At 48.2% G+C, this 17,699-nt stretch overlaps 2 protein-coding genes across 2 annotated transcripts in view; one reads left to right on the forward strand and one right to left on the reverse strand.

Annotated features, from left to right (window-relative positions):
* The window catches only part of RPL22 (ribosomal protein L22), a 14,749-nt gene extending 2,648 nt beyond the window's left edge, over positions 1-12,101 (reverse strand). The window contains exons 1-3 of the mRNA XM_015429821.1: positions 11,985-12,101; positions 4,918-5,022; positions 479-603 (exon numbers count right to left, since the gene is read on the reverse strand). Of these exons, the coding sequence (XP_015285307.1) occupies positions 479-603; positions 4,918-5,022; positions 11,985-11,996 (242 nt within the window). The 5' untranslated portion in view covers positions 11,997-12,101. The remainder of the gene's footprint in view (positions 1-478; positions 604-4,917; positions 5,023-11,984) is intronic.
* A 2,533-nt stretch (positions 12,102-14,634) lies between these two features.
* RNF207 (ring finger protein 207) overlaps positions 14,635-17,699 on the forward strand; it is a 51,715-nt gene continuing 48,650 nt past the window's right edge. The window contains exon 1 of the mRNA XM_015429817.1: positions 14,635-15,156. The gene's annotated coding sequence lies outside the window, so the exon portion shown is untranslated. The remainder of the gene's footprint in view (positions 15,157-17,699) is intronic.

A 17,699-nucleotide genomic window follows, 5' to 3' on the forward strand; every position in this document is an offset into this window, starting at 1 on the left:
TAATTTTCTTCTGACAATCGCACCTCCTAAAGGAAGAAATGAATCTTGTTCTTGCATTGAAGAGTTCAGTTTGTAACCTAGGACTTGCTTGTCCTCAATGCACAGAAATTAGATCAATCTGATACCATATATATATATATATATTAGAAATGATTTGGATAATATTTGAACACCTTGTCTTAAAATATTTTATTCATCATGTTAAAATAAAACGTTCCATAATCATTTTTTTTTCTTTTCTTTTTTCAATTTTTCCAATTTTTCGGAAAAAAACAAAAAGGCTTCAGGGGAAAAACGGGAAAAAATGGGGTTTTCCCCCCGAATTTTTCCGGTTTTTTTCTGGGCCTTCAAATCTCTACTAACCACTACACCAAACTGGCTCTCAGGAGAGGTAAGGCTTTTAGTGCCCCAGATTCTAACACTCCCTTGCCTGTGGCAAAGCCGCCGCCTCATCTTTTAACCATTTCTGGCTCCTTACCTCTTGGAAAAAGGGACCTCCGAGGTGACAGTGATCTTGCTTTTGCTTCTCTCAATGGTCACCACGCCCCCACCCAGGTTGCCAGCTTTCCCATTCACTTTGATCCGCTCCTGGAGGAACTGCTCCTGCAAGGGGGTGGAGACAGGTGGTTCAGGCCAGGTGAGGAACACCGACGGACGGGCACCGGGGGCTGTTTCCATACAGACGCACCGACGTTAATAAAAAGAGGCAGCCACAGAAGGAAGAGCTGTTTCCCCGCGTATCTATCAAGGACAGGATAAGCAAAGGCCTACTTTGCATCACGGGTAAGGACGTTCCAAGAATGGACCCTCTCCCTGATTAACCGATTTGATGCAAGCAGATCTGCACGCTAGCAAAATGTCAGAAGAGTTGCGTTGTTTGAGGTACTAAAAGAAGCGCAAAAGAACTTGCAACTTAAGACACGCACTCATCGTCAGAAGGAAAAAAGCGTTTTCCGTTTTTATTTTACAATACCTTTACTCATTTACCTCCCGCTCTCCCCCCCAGTCAGGACTCAGAGCAGCTCAGAACATCATTCTCCCCTTCCCCATTCAAACATAACAACCACCCCGTAAATTAGGCCAGGCTGAGACGGGCCTAACTCTGCAACAGGCACAAGGTCCCCCAGCAGGCTTCCATGGCCAAAGTGGTCCTCAAGCCCTGGTCTCCCAGGATCCTTCTCTGCCACTCTATCCCTTTACAGCCTCCATCACATAAAGCACTGGAACCAAAATAGCCTCAGCAAACAAATTGGGGGGGGGGGGGCTTTAAGGCGGTCCCTCCCCGTCAAGGTTTCATCACAGCTTTAATGAATTAAACAACTGAATAACACTTGCAGTCCTTGACGGAACCAAAGCCCAGAGTTTCCATGTGTTCTGCACTGGAGCTCAATCGCCATCTTCCGGGTCGCTCGCAATGCTCCCTCTAAGCTGTGGAGTCTTGTGAGCAAAAATCCTACTTTGTGAGCTACTGCCATTAAAGTTGTGAGCCAGCGATCTGGCTACTGCATCAATTAGTTAGCTCTGGAGCCATCCCTTCCTGAGCAAAGACAAAAATGTCTGAGCTGGAGGCTAAAAAACTGTGAGCTGGCTCTCACTAACTCAGCTTAGAGAGAGCTAGCCGACGTCCTGCCACACCCTTCTTCCACCGGTACTTGTGTTACCGTCACTTCGCGCATCTTGGGGACTTGCACTGCAGCCTGTGAAAGCTTACCACCACAACCTGTGCGTTCTTCTCGGGCTACCATAAAACATTGTGCGGTTCTAGGCCTAATGTGGAATAAGCTAAAATGTTAATTTTTTTTTCTTTGAGGGGGGCTTCCTGGCAGAAGTTCACTAATGGCCTGCGGTGCTGAAGGCAGGTGCTGGCTCCTGGTCTGCAGCATATTTTATGCAAATAAATATTTCAAGGCAAGGCTGACTTGGTGTCCCCACATCACACACGGCGTCTCCTGCTTTTTAGCAGCACTTCTCTTGCAGCCTGTGGTTAGTCACATATGGGTGTTGCAAAGATGAGATACTGGTGTACATTAATTTGCTGCTCTCACTGGAATTATCTAAGACAGTGGTATTCACTCCACAGCTCGTGGACAGCCACATCTGCGACTACTGCCAGCCAAAAGAGCCTCATTGACTTCCATCCCTGGCGTGAGGTCTGCACTTCAGTGAGGCTTGCGGCTTACCCGGTCATCCGATGGCAGCTGTTTCAAGGTGAGAGCCACCTACCAACCACGACCCCCACCAGCCAAGAGCCCTGCCCCCCTTGCTGAAACACGGGGCAGGTGGTACACTAGGGAGCAATGCTCAGAAAAGCCACCAATGGTGGGTGTGGCTCCCGAGCCACTGAGAATCACTGATCTAGCAACATTTATCAACCTGGCATTTAACATCATATGTTTTTATCTATTTGTATGTTTTTATCTATTTATAATGTGTTCAGCTCATAGCCCGCTCGTGGGGAGGGTGGAATCCAAATCCAAATAAATAAACATTTAACAGTCTGGCAACCTAGACACATCCCACTCTTACAGTCTAAAGAGAAGCCCAACCCCTGTGAGTCTAGTGATTCTAAGAGACATGCTGAATGAGCCAAACACTTCTCCCTGCCCCCAGCAGGAGCTGACTGGAAAGAGGCCTGACTAGAACGAGTAATCATGCAGAGATGCAGCGGGCAGCCTCCTCTACATATAAATACGTTGTGTTCACGGAAAGTAAATGAATTTCTCCTAACACTCTAGGGGGGCTCCCATAGCATACTAATGTGCCCCTGCAATAACTGGTCTAACCGCAAATATTTCCACAAGGAAAGGAAGGGGAAGGAACTTTCCCTGCTCAAGTCACAATGCGGTTTCTTTGAAAACTTTCAGTTTCCTGCTAAAAATACCTGTCAGCCTGTTCCTGAGAAAAGTGTAATTTGATGCAACCAGCAAGGTTGCAAGTTTTTAAACCGACTGACACCCAAACTTTCTTCCCAGACAAAAAAAAAAAATACTGAACAGAGAGAGAAGATCTAGAAGAAGAGGAGATTGGATTTCTACCCCGCCCTTCACTCAGAGTCTCAGAGCAGCTTACAAACTCCTTTCCCTTCCCCTCCCCACAACAGACACCCTGTGAGGTAGGTGGGGCTGAGAGAGTTCTTCCCAGAACTGTCCTTGAGAGAACAGCTCTGACAGAACTATGGTTTGCCCAAGGTCATCCAGCAGCTGCAAGTGGAGGAGTGGGGAATCAAACCCAGTTCTCCAAGATCAGAGTCCACGCACTTAACCCCTACACCAAAACAGCTTAGCCTTGAGCTAGATTCAAGACCAGTAGAACCTTAGGGACCCATTAGATTTCCATGGTCTCTAAGGTGCTCCCGGACTCAAAACTAGATCTTCTACTGCAGACCAACAACACAGCTGCCCTCTGAAACTAGTTTAGCCTTGTTAACATCCTAGTTTTCGGTATTAACTCGTTTCCAGAGCGGTAGCGTATTATTCCATCTGGAAGCAAACACAACCAAGAGGCTAGCAGCAGCTGAAAGACTTAGGCAAGCTTTCATGGACTCGCGCCTACAAACACTCTGGACCTCTGACAAAATGGGTCCCGGCATGCCACAACATACATACATCTCCCAACTCCCCAGTGCCACCAGAATATTTGTAGCTTATTACATGTTAAGCAATCCCACAAAACATCCTTCCGTTCTGAAGGGGCACAGGCCCAGCATGGTTGTGCCATGTGATCGCTGAATGCACCATCCCACCCGAACCACCTGTAAGCAAAAGCCCTACTGCAGCTCCCTGACTACTGGTGATATCCGCAGGGGGGGGGGGTGAAGGAAGAAACTTCTCTCTATACAAAACTGCACAGATCTGTTGCTGGTCAAGGTAGACACTAAGGAGCTAGATCAGGAGTGTCAAACATAAGGCCCGGGGGCCAGAACCGGCCCGCGAGCAACTGATGCAAGGGAGGGAACAGGAGACTGCTCAGGGGAAGTGGGTGGAGCCACTCCAATGGTGGCTTCGGCATGGCGGAACAACCTCATCTGCAGCAGTCAAGCAGCATGCGAGCCTCTGCCCACTGCTGCACAGCTGGCTCTCCAGTTCGCCCATATGGGTTTTCCTTGGCACCCCCCCCTCCCAGCCCATGGGGACTTGAAGTGAGGATACACCAACTCAGAGCTTACCAGCTGCTGTCCTTTATAGTGTTTATATCTCCGGTACCTAGCATTACGTTTCATGGCACACATGGCCCGGCCCAACAAAGTGACATTTATGTCAGATCCAGCTCTCAAAACAAATGAGTTCAACACCTCTGAGCTAGATGGTCAGCCTCCGTATAAGGCAGCTTCCTAGGTTCACATGCACAAGCCTAAGAGTGAGCTTACTGCAACATGCACAAGCCAGCACAAAGCAGGATGTCCACACTACAGCAAGGCAACTGCGCCACGGCAAAGCACCAAGCAAGCTTTGCTATAAAGACCCACCCAGGAGACACTTGATGCAAAGCACGTCACAGATAATGCACCTGCAACGCTGTGTTACTGGAAATACCCATTCCAAACTAGGTCGCTCCCTCCCAAACAGTTCTTGCGTGAAAGTCCTAACTATTCAGCACGTTCCAGATCTGGTTACCATAAAACGACAGCCCTTTTCAAAAGGACCAGAGTGCCAACAGGAAGACATCAGCGATGGACCAGTTAGCAGCGGCTGCACAGACTGTGCCGTGGCATGCCGGTCATTGCGATGAAGCAAAGAACACATCACATGCACTCTGGGACAACGAGAGCTGCGATTCGCCTGCTCAAGATGCCTCCCAAATAATCCAGTCATAATCCGGGTTGATGTTTGAACCACCACCAGTTCCTGCCTTCTCCAAATCCAGTGTGGTGTGCAATTCTACATCTAGTAAAATAAACCCCAAGAGCCCAGAACTTACAAAGTTGGCCGCATCCATTATACCATCTTCTACTGGGTGGGTACAGTCCAGAGTGAATGTCAAGACCTGCTTCTTCTTTTTGCCGCCCTTTGTGGCAAGCTTCTTCTGTGGGAGAGAAAGAGAGAAGGGCCGTCAGAGAACCAGTGGCAGTCCACAGTGAGAAACCACAAGGAAGGGCCCATCAGTTGGAAGTCTATGGAGCTTGGCCTCTGAGCTGACCACTCAATCCCAGAGTAACTTTCTTGATCTTGTTTGGAGACTAGCTTTATCCACAGGGCTCAGATCACAGCAAGTACATGTTGACAGGTGACACGCCTTACCCCCGAAAGTAAATTAAGGCACCGAAGAACAAGGGTGTATGTGTGTTAATGTCTATGTTTTCCTCTCAGTGGACAGTGCTCAAGGTAGAATGCTAAAGTCCTCACCCCAATAACCAATCAACCCTCAAAGCTAGAAAGAAAGAGAGAGAGAGAGAGAGGGAGAGAGAGAGAGAGAGAGAGAGAGAGAGAGAGAGAGAGAGAGAGAGAGAGAGAGAGAGAGAGAGAGAGAGAGAGAGAGAGAGAGAGAGAGAGAGAGAGAGAGAGAGAGAGAGAGAGAGAGAGAGAGAGAGAGAGAGAGAGAGAGAGAGAGAGAGAGAGAGAGAGAGAGAGAGAGAGAGAGAGAGAGAGAGAGAGAGAGAGAGAGAGAGAGAGAGAGAGAGAGAGAGAGAGAGAGAGAAAGAAAGAAAGAAAGAAACTGGATAACTCAAGATACCTATCCAAGTTCTCTGTCTCGGCCAACATTATTACAGTGTCTCATACCTCTGAGCCTCCACTTTGCCTCTTCACCCCTTCTGACAGCCATTCCATCTGGCTGCATTCTCATCCGGCTCACTCCATCTGCCTCTTCTCCTAACCCCATCCCTGACCTGCAGGCCAAATTCTTCATTACTCCTACTTGCTTCTGCACCTTATATTCCTAAAAGGATGAGGCTACATGGAGACTGGAGATCACCGGCATGCGGGTGACATCTAGTCTGCTTGCTCTCTTTTCCCAAATGAGGCAGGGGAAGAGATTGACTAGAGTCTGGAGTGAGGAGCTAGGTGAGGGCAAACAGATGGAAGTCTACTTCAGACAAGACAGAGGTTGGTTGGGTGACACACCTGGCCTTGGAAGTAGGTATACCACCTGTGCTGGATAGGTTGCACCCTCCCTCTGTAGACTAAGGTGGGCAGCTTGGGCGTGATCCCGGAGAGCTAGGTATCAGCTGTCCTTCGGAGACGAAGCAAGCCATCGTTACACAAACTGTGGTGATCACCCGGGTGAGATGAATACGACACGTTGTATGCATGACTGTCTTCAGAAAGCACTACAAATTATTTAGATTGTAGCCACCAGATTAAGGAAAGGGGTGGGCTGCTATAAGCAAAATGTACTAATATACTAACATTACGGTAACTGCAATGACTCTCAGTTGGTTTCTGGGCTCAATTCAAAGCAAAGGGACCAAGAGAACTTGAGCATCCTCTACTCCCATACGACCTTGCTCACGAACTCAGGTCATCAGAGGTCCCATCATATGGTCCTCAAAGATGCAGCCACAAAGGATAGGTGTTGCCTAGTTGCAGCACTGAGACTATGGGACTCTCTTCCTAAAAATACCCACCCTGCCCCTGCCCTTTACAGCTTCAGACAACCCCTTTTCACAGCCTGTTTGAGGTGACCTGGACTCTTCACAGAAATGCCACTGTTGTCCCTTATTTCCTCTCGTTCCTTTGGCTTTCTGCCAGTTTGTTTTGAGTCGAGATGGGACTGTTGTCAGATTTCTGCGCGGATGATGTGGATTTTAACTGCTTTCACTGTAAGCTGCCTTGTGGGCTCTTTTGGGCTAAAAGGGCAGGGAAGAAACATTTCACTCAGATCCTAACACATGAAGTCTTCTCTCAAATTCAGTTCTTCCTCCAGACCTCTCCTGAGCTACTGGACACCTTTTCTGCACTTACAGCTACCAGCTTAGTTCACCCCACCCTTCCTGTTGATCCCTTCTTATGGCTGAGTCCCACCCACCAGAGTGGCGTACGTCAAAGAGCAAGACTGCACTCTGGCTTGCTTCTCTAGCACTGTGCTCCTAGCCTGCTCTCCAGGAGGCAACACCACAAACAAAGGTGCCAGCCAGAAAAGCAATGGTGTCACAGCACCTGCCTTTTTTCTTTTTGCTGTCACGTCATAGAGGACTTATGGCAACCCCGTAGGGTTTTCAAGGCAAGAAACATTCAGGGGTGGTTTGCCATTGCCTACCTTTGTATAGCAACCCTGGAATTCCTCGGTGGTCTCCCATTCGGGGCTGACTCTGCTTAGCTCCTGAGATCTGACATGATCAGGCTGGCCTGGGCTATCCGGGTCAGGACAACCTGTCCCGAAGGGCACAGTAAAGAACAGACCCGTCTATTGCTTTGAACCGAATGCGGAATTGCTTACCAAAAAGGTCTCCGGTCTGCTACAGCAAGCCAGTTTCACAACCTGACGATAAGCAGAGAATGCTTCCCAGATGCAAGAAGCACACGAGATGCACCAAATCAATCAGAAAAGCAGTTCCCAAAGTTTGTTGGTCACACAGGACCAACAGAAAGCAGTGCTAGAGGCCTACGAGTCAGCTCAATTCTCCAGGGCTGGGGTCACAGCACAGGGTTAGCCAGTGTCCCCAAGGAACCCCCTTCTCTTTTCTCCCATCTGAATTAACGGCTATCACTGGACAAAATGCAAAAGCCTGCAACGTTTATTTTTGTTATTTTTTCTGAGAAAACAAAGTTTATTTTCAATATGCAGTTAAGTTTAACACACAAAATAAATCTTTTCGCTTTACTGATCCATTCCCCTTTGGTTGGAGGAGTCATTTTCTTCCAGTGTCTAACAAAAACAGCATAAGCAGCCATAACAGAATATAAGGACAAACTCCCATAAACTATATAGTAGATTAAAGACAAAATGGCACTAACTCTGGGGTATAAGGAATTCTAAATCCAACAGCTGCCATAATATTAATGCTCAACATTTCTATATTTCACCTTCTGACTGGATACACACGAAATGTATCATAAGAATTACCCTTATAATCAATTGTAAGGAAGGTCAATATTAGTTTAATCCCCAGATTGCTGGGGGAGGCGAGACACACAAGGCTGAGCGAGTGGCTGGCTAGGCTTGTCTCCGTGGGTGACTAATGATTTGGTGGAAGAGGTAAGACCAGAACCAGAGGAATTCTCAGTTCACAGAGCTCCCTCTCTCGCCTCCGTGTCAGTAAAGAGTAGGGCTGCCAAGCCGTGGCGGGGGATCCGCAAGTCTTTACAGGATCCCTGCCACGGGGGACAGCGATACGCATTGCACCGCCGTCGCCAGGATGTGATGCTACGCGTCGCTCTGGCAACGGGACCCGTTGCCAGAGCGACGCGTAGCGTCACATCCTGGCGATGGCGGTGCAATGCGTATCGCTGTCCCCCGCAGCAGGGCTCCTGGTATGAAGCAGGAAGGCAGTGCACACTGAGCAGAGCAAGCTGGGATCCATCACAGACTGAGCTCCTACTCAATTACATCCCATTCAGATCAATGGTTGTCACTCACTCCTACAGGGAAAAAAGCCAAGTGCAGCATTCAGGGACCACGGTTACAGTGAGAGCAAAGTACTACGAGAAGGGTCCCACACAGGTTACATGCAGGGTGGCGTTTTTCGTATGCAGCACACTGACTGCACTTCCCGGGGTCGCCTCAATCCACAAGCAACCACACACACACCCAATTCTGCCCAGCACGACGACAGACACTTTGCAAGTATCGTGCATAAAAGCTCATATCCAGAACTCTGTCACATCTTGGCACAGACAAGGAAACAGAACCTGGGATGGGGCTTTGCTGACAGGAAGGGAGGAGCAACTCAGTTACGACCAGGATCAATTCTCAGTGAGTAGGATCCACCCGAAGCTAAAAAGTTGGTTCAGCCCATCCTCTGAAAGCATCCCCGGTTGCATTCCTTTAATTTCTCCCACAGATGTGATTGGGTGCTGGTCTGTCCTATTAACATATAAAGCTACTTTACACTCACAGACGCCATCGGTACATCTACTTTGGAACTACCTCATGTGCTCGGCTCCCGAGTAGAGTCTTTAACTGGACATACTGAGGACTGAACCCGAGCCATCTTACACGTAACAGAGATGATCCATTGCTAAACCACAACCCTGCCCCCCCCGCACCACACACACACATGACGCAACTTTATTCTGAGTCAGCCCATATACCCCAGCACTGTTTTCCTGCTCAGGCAAGCAGCTGCCAGGGAACCTCAGGCAGAGAAGAGATTTTTCCCCCTCCAACAAAACGAAGTTTGAGTCCAGTGGCACCGTTAAGCCAATAAAGTTTAATTCTGGGTATAAGCTTTCACATGCACACATTTGATTAAGTGTGCATGCACATGAAAGCTTATACCCAGAATTAAACTTTGATGGTCTTCAAGGTGCCACTGAACTCAAAACTTTGTTCTATAGCTTCAGACCAAGATGGCTACCCACCTGAATCTTTCCCCCTCCAACAACACTCAATACACTTCGGCAGGTGGTGCAACCACTCAATGGCGTAGTATCCACTCTGCATGCAAAACTTCCCAGATTCAATCTCCAGCATTTCCACGTACAGGGATCAGGTGATTCAGAAGACCATCAGAGCAAACCCATCAGAGCAAGCAATACCAGTAGAAAGGAGCAAAAGTCCAGTAGCACTTTAAGGTAAAGGTTCCCTTGCTCGAAAGCCAGTCGAGTCTGAGTCTAGGGTAGCGGTGCTCATCTCCGTTTCAAAGCCGAAGAGCCAGCGCTGTCCGAAGACATTTCCGTGGTCATGTGGCCGGCATGACTAAACACCAAGGCGCACGGAACACTGTTACCTTCCCACCGAAGTGGTACCTATTTATCTACTTGCAATTTCTTGCTTCCGAACTGCTAGGTTGGCAGGAGCTTGAACTGGAGACTGGAGCTCACTCCATCATGCAGCAACTCGGGTCTCGAACTGAACTACTGACCTTCCACAGCCTGCAGTTCAGCATCTTAACCACTTGAGCCACCGCAGCTCCACTTTATACACCAACAAAATATGTGGCAGGGTAGGAGCTTTCGTGAATCACTGAAGAAGTTTGCAGTGACTCACGAAAGCTCCTACCTTGCCACATATTTTGTTAGTCTCTAAGGTGCGACTGGACTTTTGCTCTTTTCTACTGCTACAGACAGACCAACACGGCTACCCATCCTGACAGACCAGTGATCTGACTCAGTACAAGGCAGCTTTCTTTGCCGCCACAGACGGAGCCTGGAGTCGCTGCTGTGCAAAACTGGTGCTCTGATGCCAAGCCCACGGCCCCTCATGAAGTCCTCGTCCTAGAGGAAGATGCCTTATGTCTTCGGCCCATCTATTTAAACTGATCTGCGGGGTCCCTCCCTGCCCCCGCAGGACATACTGAGGACTGAACCCGAGCCATTTTACACGTAACAGAGATGATCCACTGCTAAACCACAACCCTGCCCCCCCCCGCACCACACACACATGACGCGACTTTATTCTGAGTCAGCCCATATACTCCATCACTGTTTTCCTGCTCAGGCAAGCAGCTGCCAGGGAACCTCGGACAGAGAAGAGATTTTTCCCCCCTCCAACAGAACGAAGTTTGAGTCCAGTGGCACCATTAAGCCAATAAAGTTTAATTCTGGGTATAAGCTTTCACGTGCACACATTTGATGAAGTGTTCACGCACATGAAAGCTTATACCCAGAATTAAACTTTGATGGTCTTCAAGGTGCCACTGAACTCAAAACTTTGTTCTATAGCTTCAGACCAAGATGGCTACCCAACTGAATCTTTTCCCCTCCAACAACACTCAAGACACTTCGGCAGATGGTGCAACCACTCAATAGCGTAGTGTCCACTCTGCATGCAAAACTCCCCAGATTCAATCCCCAGCATTTCCACGTACAGGGATCAGGTGATTCAGAAGACCATCAGAGCAAACAATACCAGTAGAAAAGAGCAAAAGTCCAGTAGCACTTCATACACCAACAAAATATGTGGCAGGGTAGGAGCTTCCGTGAGTTAGGTGAGGCAGTGTGCCAACCTAGCAGTTCAAAAGCAAGAAATTGCAAGTAGATAAATAGGTACCACTTAAGTGGGAAGGTAACAGCGTTCCGTGCGCCTTGGTGTTTAGTCATGCTGGCCACATGACCACGGAAACGTCTTCGGACAGCGCTGGCTCTTCGGCTTTGAAACTGAGATGAGCACCGCAACCCTAGAGTCGGATTCGACTGGCTTTCGAGCAAGGGAACCGTTACCTTTTAGGAGCTTTCGTGAATCACTGCTCACTTCTGGAGTGCGCAGTTCCAAAGAAGTGAGCAGTGACTCACGAAAGCTCCTACCTTGCCACATATTTTGTTAGTCTTTAAGGTGCGACTGGACTCTTCCTCTTTTCTACTGCTACAGACTAACACAGCTACCCATCTTGGCAGACCAGTGATCTGACTCAGTACAAGGCAGCTTTCTATGATCATTGTTGCCGCCACAGACAGAGCCTGGAGTCGCTGCTGTGCAAAACCGGTGCTCTGATGCCAAGCCAAACGGCCCCTCATGAAGTCCTCTCGTCCTAGAGGAAGTAGCCTTATGTCTTCGGCCCATCTGTTTAAGTTGATCTGCGGGGTCCCTCCCTGCCCCCGCTGATCCTGTGGCTGGAAACTGGGCCATGTGCTCTCTGCCACTGAGCCACGGACCTACTCAAAGCGTTCTATGGGGCCCAATCCAGCGCTCTGGCCGAGCTCCTAGACTAGACGGGGCAATTCTCACACACACCCCTTCCCATTAACACGCAGCCCCTGCCCCGGGGGCCCTTTTAAAAGTTGGGAAAGCGGGCTAAGCCAAGGGAAAGGGGGGCCGGGGTCCCTGAGGAGGGGGTGGAAGCCTCCCTCTAGGCCTCCTCCTCAGCCTTCCATCGCCTCGTCTCGCTGCCGGCCTGCTTCGACCCCTCCTCGCCTCGCCTCCCCAGCCCGGCCTAGCTAGAGACTCACCGCAGGCGCCATGGCGGCAGCAACGAGAGGGGGAGAAAGGAAGGGAGGCCGTGCGCATGTGCCCAATCGCCACACCCCTCTCGCGGGAGCTGTGCATGTCTGCGTTAAGACGCCGACGAGCGTGCGTGTGCCCGGAGCGTCCTGGTAGCCTGCCCTGACGTCATCGTCCGCTCTAGGAAAACCTTTGGTTTCTCACCTCCTCGTGTCGAACGCCGAGAGAGTCGATAGGTCGCACTCGATTGGCCCGTCTCCTCCTTGCCGTCGCTCTCTTGGGTCTGAGATCGGTTTAGTGGTCATCTGCCGCAGCAGCCGCGAAAATCTCTGGGAGTTGTAGTTTTGGGGGTGTGAGCCGGCAGAGAAAGCGCATGGAGGAAACGGGAAAGTGTGCAAGGGGAGGGGGGGAATACCCAGCCTTCTGTGGCAAGAGGGATTCCGAACACGTGCAAAGTACATCTCTTTTGCTAGCAAGGCTTTTCTGTCTTTCACGGCTGCATTTGATCCGGGGAAAAAGTCTAGGCTGGGAAAACGCTACACCCTCTGAATTTTGGCTTATCATGCAACCGGCTACATGCTGGGAGGGGGAGGAGCTGGCCAAACTGAGAGCCCCCTTTGCACAAGCGCAGAGGCCTGTTGCCATATATCACGCACATACACGTCCACCCAGCACAACGAAATTCGGTGCGGTGGGTAGCAAAGCTCCGAGGGCGAAAGGCATGGATGGTTTGAATGGTTCTTGCCCTATGCTATGGGAAACAGCAGAGCACCTGACGCATGGAGAAGGCCCCAAGTCCAGTCCCCATCAGCATCTTGGGTTGCAGAACTTGGCACTTATACAGACTATTTTTAATATCATCTGTGTACTTTTCATGTGTAAGCATTTCTGGTACTGGGTTTTTGTTGCTGGGCTTTGATCACCATCATTCATTCTCACCAAGTACAGGAAGCAAGACAGCTCGCATAGCAAGCCTAGAAACCCAAAGAGACCTTGTGAGGTAGGCACACCCATCAGTTAACGGCCTTAAAGCTTGAATGAGCTGCCATTTAGAAGCACAGTTCCCAAGGCTGCAAGCAGACGCTTGAATCTTTACTTGATATTCACAATCCTCTTCCTCTCTGCCCACAACTTTAGAAGACACTGACTGTCCTGTAAAAGGCTTCCAGGCAGCCTCGAACACTGGTGGCTTCAGCACAGGGACTATTTCTATGTAGCTCTTGTCAACTGTTGGAGCATCCATACAGGCAGGTTTTCTACAATCTCCCTGAGTTAGCCTTCTGCAGCTGCCATTCCCCCTATCCCCCATACTATAGCATCATAATGGTCTCTGTTACAGCTTGCATATTTTCCCTTTTAACTCTGCAATGAAAACAAACAGAAACCTTTAAAGTGAAACCCAGGAACTGTTATGTTCTTTCAATAGTTTGTTATAATGTTATAAAGCTATTACCAATTTTATTTAAGTCCCTCCAGTGGCAGGAGAGGAAATAGCAGCCAAGTACAGGGAAAATTTCATGTGGATGATCTGTTTCCACTATGAACACATCTGCTTTTGTAGAGGCAACCCAAACTACCTGGTGATTCTTCTCTCTATGGAAGCAACTGATTTGGAAGCCAAGATTGGGGGGAGGATTCCATGTGGATGCAGTCCCAGACTTGGAAAGAAGGTGCAGAAAAGGATTTATCTTCCCTATAATGAAAAACTAAACAGTCTGTCATTTTTCTGAATGAAAGTGCCTGAATTAATTAGGACGGAAGGCATGACAGAAGTATATAAAAATACAAAGTTTGGAAAAAAAGTAGGCAATTCTTTTCTCACCTCAAACTGCCATGTCTGAGTCTAGAACAGTGAGATCACCCATTGAAACTGCTTAGCAGTAGATTCAGGCCTCAGAGTACTCTCATACTCCATTAACACATGGAACTCACTGCCACAAGATGTGGTGGCAGTATCAACTTACATGGCCAGGGTTAGATCAAAAGTGAAATGAGACCTGCATGTTAAGAGGGAATCTGCTTTTGAATACCAGGGGTTAAGGAGAAACTAAGGAATGGTTGTTATATGCATGCCATGCACCATCCCAAGGAAGGCTCAGAGCAGATCTGCTTTGCTTCAGCAAGGTGACTGCATCATTCCGTGTCCTGAAATTATACTCTGGGTTAGTGGTTAGATATTACAGGTGACTAGTCCCACCCCTTACTTGATCTGTGTTCCTATGTAAATTTCATGGCTGCTGTGTGTAACAGTTACCCAAGTTACCTTACTAGCGCAGGAGCACCACCAAGAGTGTCTGGAATCTTTGACCCCCTGGGGATTTACATTAGATTGGCCCGTTTATTTGTGTTCCAAATTAGACCATCCTAACAGAGTTAATCCCTTTTGGACAAAGGACATTCCCAGTTTGGGCCAGACCACATATTTGTCATGGAAATTGAGAGCCATTATCAGATGCTTCAGTGATGTGGGGCTATATTTTATAACTCTCTGTTTGGTAACACCCTGTACCTTCAAAGCTGTGATTCAGCTTCCTAATCCTTTGAAGCTTCTCAAAAATTGAGGGAGCTTGTTTGGGATGTTTCCCTCCCCCATCACATGGGTCTGCCATTTGATCTGACCTTGGATGAACCTTGACTGTAGTGGCGAATGAGAACAGATTCCGACAGGCTGGAGAAGAGAGATGATCAAAAGACCGCCACACTCGCCTCCTCGGTTATGATCCTAGCTTTTCAGTTACAACCAAGGATAGCACACGCAGGCAGCTGTAGCCACCAGGAATGAATTTTGAGACCAGATGAAATCGTTGCCTCTTGGAAGTCGGAGGCCAGAATTTTGCAATTGATTTTCCTTTCTTGCAGCATCTCCCCCCTCCCACCCCGGTTTCTGGAAGGGAAATTCTGGATTCCGACCTGCCTTCTATTCGGTGGATTTATGCCTGAAAGTTACTTGCTGCCTTTCAGAAAGAAACTCTTGAGCGACAGGATTCCATGTCCAAAGGTCACGTTCTCTTCATGTTACTGGAACTGTTAACAGATGCCCGGTTTCCCCAACTCATCAGCTGGCCAATCTGAAAGCCACAAAGCCTGTAAAAAGCAAGTTACCAGCAGACCAAAACAGGCTGGAAATTAATCTGCTAACGGGACAAAGTGGAGAGGACAGCAGTAAGTCCCAAAGAAAAGGTGAGACAGTGTGACTGCAAAGAGTGACGTGGTCTTTTCTCCTCACTAATTCTGGATATGAATTCATCACAGTCATGTAATGGGGATTAATGGCTCCTTAACATATTTTTATTAGGGCTACAAAGTTTACTTAGTGGATTAAAACTCTTGTAATTAATTCAGGCTTTCTTAATCCAGTGATCTAACCACTTGACAGAAAAGCACCATTGTGATTGTGAATTTGCGCCCTTGTCTATTAGCCTTTTAAGCGATTACAAAGGTGCCCCCAAGTAATCTAGCCGCAGTTTTTAAAACTATTGTTTGAATACATGTATTTACAAAAAAGAAGAGCTGGTGTGCAGAGCTAGTCAGAAAGCGCATTCCCCCTTCTCTCACATGCAGCAGAAGATCTTTCTTCTGCTTTCTGTCTGGGACATGCAGGGACAATTTTTAGATTGATCATTTTTATATTGGTAACACATACAATTTTATATTGAGAATTTATTATTTCAGTTGTAAGCCACCCTGAGCAGGGCTCTGAAGAGGTGGCACAGAAATCTCCTAAAGATAAAATATATGAGTTTGAAAGTGATTGTTACGGTATCGCTTGATGAAAACAGATACAGGTATAGCTTATGAACTCATCAGTTATCTTCTAGCATTCCACAGAATGTGTGCAGTGGAATTGTTGAGAAGGACCTTTTATTTATTTGTATGTCATTTTTGTACTCCCCTTTTCTCCCCAGTGGAGACCCCAAGTGGCTTACAACGTTTTCCCCATCTTCAGTTTATCCTCACTGGCTCCCAATATAAAGGGGAAAGGGTCATAATTAATGCCTGTGGAATTTTAGGGGGGCTTCTTGGCTTTGTTTGTTGTACACTTTATACTGTTGCACTGTTTCTCTAAACCTGTTATCCAGTTTTCTTTCCTTGTTTGTATGTGTGACATTGCTTAACTGTATATAACATTAAATGTGCTACCCTCTAATTTTGCAATCACGTTTTATTGCACTGCTGATACTAGTACCGCCCTGGTTGCATTGTTTCAGTTATGCAGTCCCCCTCGAGTCTATTGGAATGGTGGATTGCAGGGCTATTTTTGGGCAGGAACGCACAGGAAAGGAGTTCCCGCTGGCTCCCGAGTTGGCCACGCCCAGCAGGAACTCATTAGCATAATAGGCCAAACCCAACAGCAGAAACTCATTAGGACTGGCTACATTAGGGGTGTGTGGCTTAACATGCAAAGGAGTTCCTGCTACAAAAAAAGTCCTGGGTTTTGACAACAAACAAGGTCAACAGAATAAGAAGCAAAAGGTGAGTGTGGCTGGATGACCACACTTCTGGTAATGTGGGTGTGGCATAATATGGTAATGAGCTGCTCTGTCGGGGGTGTGGCCTAATATGCTAATATATTTCTGCTGTTGGGTGTGGCCTGTTATGCTAATGAGTTCCTGCTGTGCTTTTTCTACCAAAAAAGCCCTGGTGGATTGTAAATGAAGTGTATTAAGAAAGTTCATTAAAATCCATGCAGTTAATCTTGTGTTGTGATAAGCGTGGCTAACTAGGATCTCGGATTTTCCAAAATCACATCTTCTTTACACTCACAGTGAATCTCACTGAATGACTCTGCCTCACCTACCTGCCAGGCTTGTTGTGTGGATAAAATAGGGAAGGGAGAGCCATGCAGGCCCTCCCCCAAGCTCCTCATAGAATCATAGAATGTTAGAGTTGGAAGGAAGCGCCGGATAAAAATGCTAATTGTGCACGTTTTAATAGATTAATGAATATCATTTGATCAGGGCTGCCACCTGATGAAAGATCTCTTCATTTTCGTCAGGCGATAGTCTTAAATTATATCAGGACAGTTAGAGAGTTAAAAAGTGAGAAGAAAGTGGTATTTTGGTGTATCCCTTTCAAATTACTGGGGGTGCCAACCTCCAGGTGGTGGCTGGAGCTCTCCCACTGTTACAGCTCCCCACTAGTGGACCTCCTGATGGCACCTGGTATTTCTGGCCACTGTGTGACACAGAGTGTTGGACTGGATGGGCCTTTGGCTTGATCCAACATTGGCGTCTCCAGGGGTCATTTGGGGGGGGGACCCGGGGGGATGCCATCCCCGCGGGTGAGGTGCGGGAGGGCGGGGCCTGGAGCTCCCTGCTGGTGCCCGCTGGAGGTCGCCGCCGGCTGTGGGGAGGACACACTTCCGGTGATGTCAGGGGGTGTGGCATATGCTAATGAGTTATGCTAATGAGTCTCCCTAGCTCTTTTTCTACGAAATGACCCCTGGGCGTCTCTTATGTTCTTAACTGCTCTCCAGGTGACAGATATTGGTTCATCTGGAGAAAATGGCCTCTTTGGAAGGTGGACTCTATGGCACTATACCCCATTGAAACTCCACCCCTCCCCAACCCCACCCACCCCAGGCTCCCAGAATCTCCAGGTATTTCTAACCCTGGAGCTGGCAACTTTATGTCATAGTATGGCAGGGCTATTTTTGGGCAGGAACGCACAGGAACGGAGTTCCGGCTGGGTCCCCAGTTGGCCACGGTCAGCAAGAACTCATT

The sequence above is a fragment of the Gekko japonicus genome, unplaced genomic scaffold (genome assembly GCF_001447785.1).
Source record: "Gekko japonicus isolate JY-2015 unplaced genomic scaffold, Gekko_japonicus_V1.1 scaffold1166, whole genome shotgun sequence".
NCBI classification, from domain to species: domain Eukaryota; kingdom Metazoa; phylum Chordata; class Lepidosauria; order Squamata; family Gekkonidae; genus Gekko; species Gekko japonicus.